Consider the following 9554-nt stretch of genomic DNA (forward strand, 5'->3'; position numbering starts at 1 on the left):
AGAGTATGGTACTGTATTGGCCAAACATCCCAATGATGATGATGGGGTCGTTCGCGTACTGAATTTTTAAGTTACCAAACATGTGTAAGAGTGGTGTGCACATGTAATTGCACGTGACAGTGTGATTGTTTGTGCGATTAGTGCAGGGATTAGCACACTGCAATGCCAACCAGGCGAGCGAGTTCAAATCCCGTTCACGGCCGACACCAGTGGCGATTATCTCAAACGGTTCTGGGCTTCCCCTAGGTCGACTCGGCCTCAAATGAGTATCTGGTGCAGTGTGTAATCCTTGCCAGTAGGGAGACAAAGGCGGCCGGCCGACTGGCCAGTCACCACCCCACCTTGTGTGCCATGTCGGCCTTCGTAGGTGCTACTCGCTAACAGCACTTGCCTCAACAGCCCGTTAAAGGCTTTTCGGGGGATCTGCCTTTTGTCTTTAGGAGTGTGTGCAAGCGCGTGGCCGCGTGTGCGCATGCGTCTGTGCGAATTCACGCGTTTGTGTGACCGTGCGTGCGCTCGTGTGCCCGTGCGTGCGCGCGTGCGCTCTCCGCACGCATGGCAACTGTGGGAGCGGTTGCCACAAACACAGGTGCGGAGCTAAACTTAGCAGGCCATGCCTCGAGTCCGGGGGATCGGGTCTCTGCGAGTGGTGCGCGTCCTCCACCCCCCCCCGCCCAGCGCAGGAGCGGGCTGCCCCCCCCCCCAGCGCAGGAGCGGGCAGCCCCCCTATCGCCAGCCACGGGAGCGCGTGTCTCTTTGTCCGTCCTGTCAACCCACGTGCCCCTTCCCCTCCGTTTCTCTGGCCGTCTTGTCCTCCCGTCGGTGTGTGATCGGCCGTCCCCCGTCGCTTCGCGCGTCTTTCTCGTCCGTCTATTGTCGCCCACCACCACATCTGCCCATCCAATTTGTGCGTCTGTCCATCTGTTAGCCTGATCCATCTCTTCGTCGGTCTATCCATCCAGCAATCCATTCGTCTGCCAGCTTGCGCACACACACAAGGTCATCTTTATCACAACATTAGTCGTACTTAACACGCTCAACAAATCCGAATTGTATTTGTACAGTTTGCCACGGTTATCAATGAAACTTGACGCATCATCACAACGGAAACCACAACGGTGATGAAATCACGAACAAATGCGTGTTAACACCAGGGATGCCTGTTCCGAACAAACAAGCCACTAGTCGGGAACAAGGGGAGCGGAACACATTCATATTGACAGAGGAACTGCTTGGGCCTCGAGTTCAGAACCCCCCCCCCTCCCGTAAAGAGGAACAGAACAAAGTTCCGAGTGTGGAAAAAAGTGACATCTGCAGTCCACTCTCGATCACCCAGGGGACATGGGGGGAGGAAAAGCGGGTAAGGTACGGATACAAGAAAAATCATGCGCACGCATGAGTTCTGTACCGCGTGGAAATATTTAGTTTTAACACGTCGGCTTTCGCGACCAATATCATCCATAAGAGGGTTTTTTTGGGTTAGATCGCGTAAATATATAAATGTGTCGTTAAAACCCACCACCACCCGACACAGCCAACTAGTAAGGGGTTGTCGCGTAAACAGAACGTGGCCAATTCGTCACTAGTACAGCACACCGGTGTGTTTGAGAGCCAAGCCACAACATTAACAATCTGAGTACGAGGTTTCGCCAGTAATTACAACCAGCTTCATCAGGCGACGCCTGAATTGGCACGTTCTGTTTAAGTGACAACCCCTTACTAATTGGCTGTGTTGGGTGATGGCGGGTTTTAACGACACGTATTTACGCACTCTAACCCAAAAAAAAACCTCTATTATGGAAATCTTTATTTAGCGGAAACGCCACGCTCCAAGCCGACATCACGCGTCACGACATCATCAGCAGGGGAGGTTGGGGGGTGGAGCCGAGCTGGGAGTGGGCGTGGCATGGCTGTGCAAGTCGCGTTCCGATTGGCCGGCGGCTCCTGGGTGGTAGGAGCTTCCTCACTGGACGTCGTCATCGTCAAAGAGATCATCGAAATCTGGCGACAGAAAGAGAGAGAAACAATCGGAGCGGGTGGAGCGTGCGGGGAGGCGCACTGCGCTCACCAACTCGGCGACAGTGGAGCTATCGGCAGTGGTGAGCGATATCCGAAGCAGTCCGGGGCTTCCCCCTCCCCACTTCACCACCTGCCACCGACTGGTCTGAAGTGCGGTCAAATAGCTCCCCTGACCGACACAGCGTGGGAGACAGGCACCTCATTCAGCAGTGGATTGACAAGTGGGCCGCACATGCTCAGAGATACGAGGCTCTAGCGTCGCATATGCACGAGCCACAGAGCGTGCTGTGAGTGAGAAGAGTGCGCAGTGAGTGTTGTGTGTGGCAAGTGTTTGGTGTGGTATGCGGGGAGTGTGTGGCAAGTGTGTGGTGAGCAGCAAGTGTGGATGAGAAGAGTGCAGTGTGAGTGTCGTGTTTGGTGAGTTTTGTGTTGAGTGTTTGGTGAGTTTTGTGTTGAGTGTGTGATGAGTTTTGTGTTGAGTGTGTGGTGAGTGTGGTGAGAGTGTGTGGGGTTGTGAAGAGCGTGGGGAGTGTGTGGTGGTAGGCGGGTGCGGCGAGTGGTGAGGGTGCAGATAATAATAAGACTGTAAGGGGCCATCCATTTAGTACGTACGCATGGAGGGGGGAGGGGGGGTTAACCCAAATGCGTACGCTTACGTATGGGGGGTCTACTGACAATGTACGCAGGAAACGAGGGGGGGTGAAGCCTTGATAATAATTTATTTTGGCCTTCAAATGAGCCATAGTTCAGTGTCTCCAGCTGTCAGACAACAAGTACTGCCGGGAGAAGTGGGACTGTGGGAGAGGTGTCACTTGTATGCCACCGTACCCCCTGACTACGAGCTATCACGCAGCTCAGCAAAATAAGTGACCAAGGTACACAACTTAATTCTTTAATGCAGCCGGCGGTGGACTATCTGTTTGCTTAAACACGTTAATATTATTAATCCTTGATCGTTTCTGCGTGGATTAAATATCGGCCGTTCTATCGGATTCGGGCAGGTGGGGGGGGGGGGGGGGTAAAAAGTCCGTGTGCGTACAGGGGGGAGGGGAGGGGTCAGGTTTTGACAGATTTTTGCGTACGTACTAAATGGATGGCCCCTAATTTCAACTTATAACACGCCACCAACTCTCGCTGCCTCCACAGTGCTGGAGCACAGGCCACGTGAAGCATCACCACCACCGCCCGGTTGAAGAGGGCACTGACCATTGTAGAAGTCGTTGTGAACCGCCTTCTCATTGGCTGCCAGGTCCATGAGCAGCCCACTGCTGCCTCCTGCCTTCTCTCACACACAGAGACACACGGAGATTTGTACCGTACAAAGACAAAGATCCCCCGTACAGCCTTGACAGACTGTGGAGACGAGTGCTGTTATTCATAATCAACGTTTTTGGGTTTAGATCACGTTATTTATAAATGTGTCGTAACCCTCCACCACCCGACACGGCCAATCAGTAAAAAAGTGTCACGTTGACAAAAGACAAATAGTTCACTGCTTTAGCCCACCGGTGTGTTGAAGCCACAACATTTACAATTTGAGTACGACGTTTCGCTGGTAATTGCATCCAGCATCATCGGGCTGTTAGCGAGCACATATGAAGGTCGGCACGGCACACGAGGGAGGGTGGGTGGCTAGCACCACGCCTGGCCGCCCGTCTCCCTAGTAGCGATGTTTACACACAGCACCAGATGCTGAGTCGACCTAGGGGAGGCCCAGGATCAGTTTAGATAATCGTCACTGGTGTTGACCTTGAGCAGGAATCGAGCCCGGGGCGTCGGGTTTGTGGAGCAGCGCGCTAACCACTACAATACCGCTCCCCACCCAGATACACACACATAGACACACACATAGACACACACATAGACACACACATAGACACACACATAGACACACACATAGACACACACAGATAAAACTGCCGGTCGCCACTAAGTGGTGGCGACATCACGACAGCGCTTTGCCAAGCTAGGTGCACTTTGAGGGTACAAGAAATGTCGAAGACCCCCTGGCAGGTCACGGAACAGACCCAAGTGCCATGGGTTGACCGACTGAGATGGCTGGCAGATGTACCACCTGTGCCCCCTACTGTGCCAACTTGCCGCGTTTTGGCCGCACGGCGCTCCGCTCGTTATTGCAAGCGTCGCTCCTCTGCCTCTGTTGTTGTTGGAGGGCGACTGCCTTCGATTGCCCAGCAGCGTCCTTCACGAGCCTCTTCCACAGAGGCCGATCTTGACACCGCTGGTACAGGTCATCGGCAAGTCCACTCAGATCCACATCCTTTTGTACCGCATCACTCCATCTCTTCTCTAGCAAGTTCCACGCCACGTTTAGCCCCCTCGATCCGGTCAAACAGGTGCTCGGGACATGTGGTGGCTATGGATATGGGCTACATGACCTAGCCAACGCGAATATGAAATAATTAAAATAACTTGCGGTTGCCCGGATATAGATATACAGATATTGACACATGTAGCTACTATACATGTAGCTACTACACATGCAGCTACAACACATGCAGCTACTACACATGCAGCTACAACACATGCAGCTACAACACATGTAGCTACTATACATGCAGCTACAACACATGCAGCTACTACACATGCAGCTACAACACATGCAGCTACTACACAAGTAGCTACTACACAAGTAGCTACTACACATGCAGCTACAACACATGCAGCTACAACACATGTAGCTACTATACATGCAGCTACAACACATGTAGCTACTACACATGCAGCTACAACACATGTAGCTACTACACAAGCAGCTACTACACGTGCAGCTACTACACGTGCAGCTACAACACGTGCAGCTACTACACGTGCAGCTACTACACGTGCAGCTACAACACGTGCAGCTACTACACATGCAGCTACTACACATGCAGCTACTACACAAGTAGCTACTACACAAGTAGCTACTACACAAGTAGCTACTACACATGTAGCTACTACACATGCAGCTACAACACATGTAGTAGCTACTACACATGCAGCTACTACACATGTAGCTACGGGCCCCGCACTTTCAAGGGCCCCGCGCGAAACGCTTTCAAGCTATCAATTCCGGTTCAGTGAGTCTGCACTTGCTCTATTACTATAGTACTACACCGCCTTTAACTTGAACGAACGAGCGGGTGTTTAAGGTGAGCGATTTGCCGTATTATCTGGCTGTATAGCGAATGAAAACATACAATTACTTTACCAAGCAAGTTAAACATTTGTGTTTTAATATTTGCGTGTTTTATTTATTTATTCAGGGCCCCTTTATAACACCAAATGCTACAGGCCCCGCACTAGCCGAGCCCGGCACCGACGTCACGGACACAGGGCGCGAATGGCGAACTGCGTGGGGGCCGTGCACACGAAGCTCAAAAACAACAACATCAACAACAACAATGACGACGGCGAGGCCGTAGCCCCATCGAGCAGTGGAGAGAGCCCGGCTCCGGCGGGGCCTCGTCACCTCGTCCAGGTCCACGTAGGGCCCCGCGCCCTCCGGGAACATCTCATCCACCACCACGGACGGCTTCATCGCGGGGGCGCCGAGCGACGGGGGCGACGGCAACAACGGTGGTGAAGAGCGACGACGATAACGAGGATGTTGTTGTTTTTGTTGTTTTTGTTGTTGTTGTTTAATCGCTACAATCCTCACTCGGGGGCCTGGCGAGAGAGGACCGGGTTGGTGACGATGGAATCGATTACGTTGTGCGATTCGACTCTATGCGCGTCGATTCCTCGCGCTGTGTTCGATTCCCGCGGTGTGCTGGGCGTGGAGAGGGGGTTACATCGATAAGGGGGAGCCGTGGGGAGCGGTGGCGCAGTGGTTAGCACCGCGCTGACAAAAGGCGACTCCGATTCGGGGTCAATCCATTCTTATTGTATGAGACTGAGAGGCGATTCGATTAGTAACATTCATCCAAGTTTCCGAATCGATTCTACAAACGCATGTATGATGTCGATTTGCCTGCGGAGGACATGACGTCATCACGTGAGCCGTGAACAGGGCGCTCATCATCCACTCACTGCGCCACTACTCCAATAACAACTGAGTCGTGGTGACGTCACCACGGCGCAACGTGCCAGGCCAGGTGCACCAAGGCACGCGGACAGACAACACAGACACGCGGGATGACGTCGTCCAGCAAACGTTCCCAGGCACTCGACGGTGGAAGATGACGTCATCCTGCGTGTTGTGACGTCATCGGACATCTGGTCCTTCGTGCGTGACGTCACGCTCCAGGCCAATGACGAAGAGAGGAGTCGGGCTCAAGAGAAAACCGGACGAAGCAAAGAGAACAATAATTTAAAGTTGATGCCACATCACCGCGTCGCATTACGACTCGACTACTCGATTATAAGCAACGCGATCTGAACACGGTGCCCTGCTTGGTGAGGTTAAGTGGTGAATTATGCCAAGCTCCTGCATGAGCGGCTCGTTGGTCTAGGGGTATGATTCTCGCTTTGGGTGCGAGAGGTCCCGGGTTCAAATCCCGGACGAGCCCAGATTTTTATTTTATTTTTTTTAATCACCGATTGATAAATCAATAAAACATGAATTCTAGATTTGAAGCTTTCGTGACTGCAAGGATTCATATTCTTAGGTTTTTTCGGTAAATTAATGAAAGTAAAATAAAATATTTTATTTTACTTTCATTAATTTTAATGTTTTACCTACGTGACTTTACCGAAAAAACCTAAGAATATCAATAAAACATGCTCGGGCAACCTGCCGAAAGTCGCCGGTTGGCATTGACGTTTTCCGACGTGGCTATTGAAACATCGAGCACGTGCTGCTGCTGTTGTTCTTGCCGTCACCTCCCGCTTCAGTCCACTCAGTGATGGGTAAAGCCGCAATGTGTCCGTCCCATTGGCAGGTCCGCGTGTGGCGGGGTAACGTGTGGGAACTCGAGGCGCCGATATTAACTACCTCGCCTGGGGTTCGATCCCGACTCTGACGCCTGCTGCTGCTGTGTATTTGGAATGTGCACGTTCTCTCTCTCCCCGTGATGTCGTGGATTTTTCTCCCGGCCCTCCGGTTTCTCCCTCCACATTTAGACACAACACGCGTTGAGAGTATTTTATCTGCGCTACATTTCCACGTGATGATGAGTCTTTCGCTTCTAGAAAAACAGCTCCGTGCGCCTTACCTGGTAAAATAACATTTAAAAATGTTTTAGTGTAAGGGACAGCCAAGACACAGCCTTGTGTGTAACCGCTCGAGACATCTACTCGGCGTGCGGCGACTTGATGGAGTATAATGACACATCGGTGCATCGTGTTAGGTTGGCGCGTTGCGTCGATGGCTCTGGGAAGGGAGGCCGTCATCCAGCAGTGGAGTTGAGTGGTCGTGGTCGACGGCGAGGGATGATTTTAATTTTATTTTACTTTTATTAATTTTAATTTTTTTACCTACGTGACTTTACCGAAAAAACCTAAGAATATGAATCCTTGCAATCACGAAATCTTCAAATCGAGAGGGATGATTTGCTTTGTCACTTCGCTTTGCGAGTCACTGGCGCGCATTGGCCACGTGGCGGCACGCGAGAGCCCCCCCCGCCACCATCAACCGCAACAACAAAAAATCTTAACAATTTGAATGCAGTGCTGCATCTACACAAGTCAATGTTGTTAATGTTGTTTAGGTTGCACAAAAAATAAAAATATATAACCACAGCAACGTGTGGAAAGAACACTGCGGGTGGAACACGGTTGAAGTTGGTCGGTAAGATAAAATAAAAAGCTGGGCTCGTCCGGGATTTGAACCCGGGACCTCTCGCACCCTAAGCGAGAATCATACCCCTAGACCAACGAGCCGCTCATACCAACGCACCGGCACGCAGCCACTTAACAGGGCGCCCAATCTCGACAACTTAAATATTTATTTTCATTTCGGTTTTAGTGTTCATTTATTTGGTAACAGCCCTGTGGGCCATTCGGCTTTTTGAATCGGGTGCAACCGCAACAAACAAAAAACATGAACAGAAAATCCAAGAAAAGACAACAAAATATATACTCGACCCACATAAACTTTGCTTTTGTGACCAGCACACAAAGGCAATGTATGTTCATAATCCACTCCCTCACTGTGTAACAAAATTTATTTTGTTCCTAGGGTAGTAAGTGTTATTTTCTCATTGCTTATGCCTACAAAGTATAGAAATTGGCTGTTATTGCCCCCACAAACTTTGCTTTTGTGACCAGGACAGTGACATTTTGAAATGCACCTATTTACACGCTTTTATTTAACTCTGTTGTTGTCGTATCCTCAAATCTTGGAGCTCAATTGTAACCCACTTCCCAATGTGGTATCGACTGCAAACTTGGTATACTTATGTCATACTGATGACAATACTATGTTATATCATAAAAAATGAGAATAAACATATTTCAAAACATTATTTTTTATATGTTATGTTTCGGCTTGGGTCTAATTGTCCACGTTCAACTGACGTTGGCTGTAATTGGCCACGGACCCTTACGTTATAGCAAGCTTCGGGGCCACTTCCTGGAGTCGTGGAGTTCTTCCATTACTAGTACATTTCATGAAAGCGTGTTTTAAAAAAATTTGTTTTAAATATTACTTTTTCAGAAGCGACCTGGCAATCACCAATGATACAACTCAACGAAGTGGCTCATCATGTGGACATGTAAAGCGGCCAAATGTTATACTTACTGTACTCTAAAAGCACGTTTCTAAAACAATTGCTCAACACATTCTTCAATTGCACTGAGTGGCCTTGAAATGTTAAGGGGCCGTCCATAAATGACGTCACGCGATTTTGGACGATTTTGACCCCCCCACCCTTCGTCACAAGACGTCAGACCCCCCCCCCCCTCAAATATGACGTCACAAAGCTCTGCCCCTCCCCCCCAAAAATAAAACATGCTTCAAATCGCTTTAAACTATTGTCATTTTAGTGCGTATTTAATGTGGAGCTGCACTCTGATGTTGTCGGAGAAAACATTTATAAAAACGTATATTTAATTAAGTAGAACGTGTTGTCTATATTTATGTGACGTCACATTTCTCAAACCCCCCCCCTCCCCTCGTCACACATCGTCACAAATGTCTGATCACCCCCCCTAGGTGCGTGACGTCATTTATGGACGGCCCCTAAATATGATATCCGACGTGTCTGGTACTGGTCCTTATTCACGGTCGACACACCTGAGGCTGATGGACAAACGGGTATGATGTATGTCACGTGTTGTCTGTATATGGAGACAAACGGAATCGTGCTTTTGTTTTACTAAGACCATGACAGTGGCGTCACTGCCATGGGAAGAGTTGTTTGTATCACAATCTGTTTGGCTCCAAGATTGTGATTTGTCTCGCACGGCGGCACCCAGTCCATATATCTCGGCTCCTCTTGCCGACTCACAGCATTACGCCCACGGTCTTGAACATTTTTTTTTGCTTTTTCTGGAAGACTTTGCAATTTTTTCCTGGATTTTTCTGTTTGCACATAGTCACATAGTCTCTTTAAGATGTTTTCTTGTTCATGTTTTTGCTTGTTGCGGTTGCA

At 49.9% G+C, this 9554-nt stretch overlaps 1 protein-coding gene and 2 non-coding genes across 3 annotated transcripts; 1 reads left to right on the plus strand and 2 right to left on the minus strand.

Moving 5' to 3' along the window:
* Positions 1 to 1038: 1038 nt before the first annotated feature.
* On the minus strand, positions 1039 to 5739 carry LOC133341331 (COP9 signalosome complex subunit 9). The gene is made up of 3 exons (XM_061549873.1): positions 5492 to 5739; positions 3226 to 3298; positions 1039 to 2001 (listed from the first exon to the last, which is right to left on the minus strand). Exons 1-3 carry the CDS (start codon positions 5558 to 5560, stop codon positions 1964 to 1966), a joined length of 180 nt encoding a protein of 59 aa, XP_061405857.1. The 5' UTR covers positions 5561 to 5739; the 3' UTR covers positions 1039 to 1963.
* A 719-nt stretch (positions 5740 to 6458) lies between these two features.
* TRNAP-UGG (transfer RNA proline (anticodon UGG)) lies at positions 6459 to 6530 on the plus strand. Its single transcript has one exon. It is a non-coding gene; the product is annotated as a tRNA-Pro (tRNA).
* A 1240-nt stretch (positions 6531 to 7770) lies between these two features.
* TRNAP-AGG (transfer RNA proline (anticodon AGG)) lies at positions 7771 to 7842 on the minus strand. Its single transcript has one exon. It is a non-coding gene; the product is annotated as a tRNA-Pro (tRNA).
* Positions 7843 to 9554: the final 1712 nt, after the last annotated feature.

The sequence above is a fragment of the Lethenteron reissneri genome, chromosome 2 (assembly GCF_015708825.2).
Source record: "Lethenteron reissneri isolate LAM-NWPU_2019-01 chromosome 2, ASM1570882v1, whole genome shotgun sequence".
NCBI classification, from domain to species: domain Eukaryota; kingdom Metazoa; phylum Chordata; class Hyperoartia; order Petromyzontiformes; family Petromyzontidae; genus Lethenteron; species Lethenteron reissneri.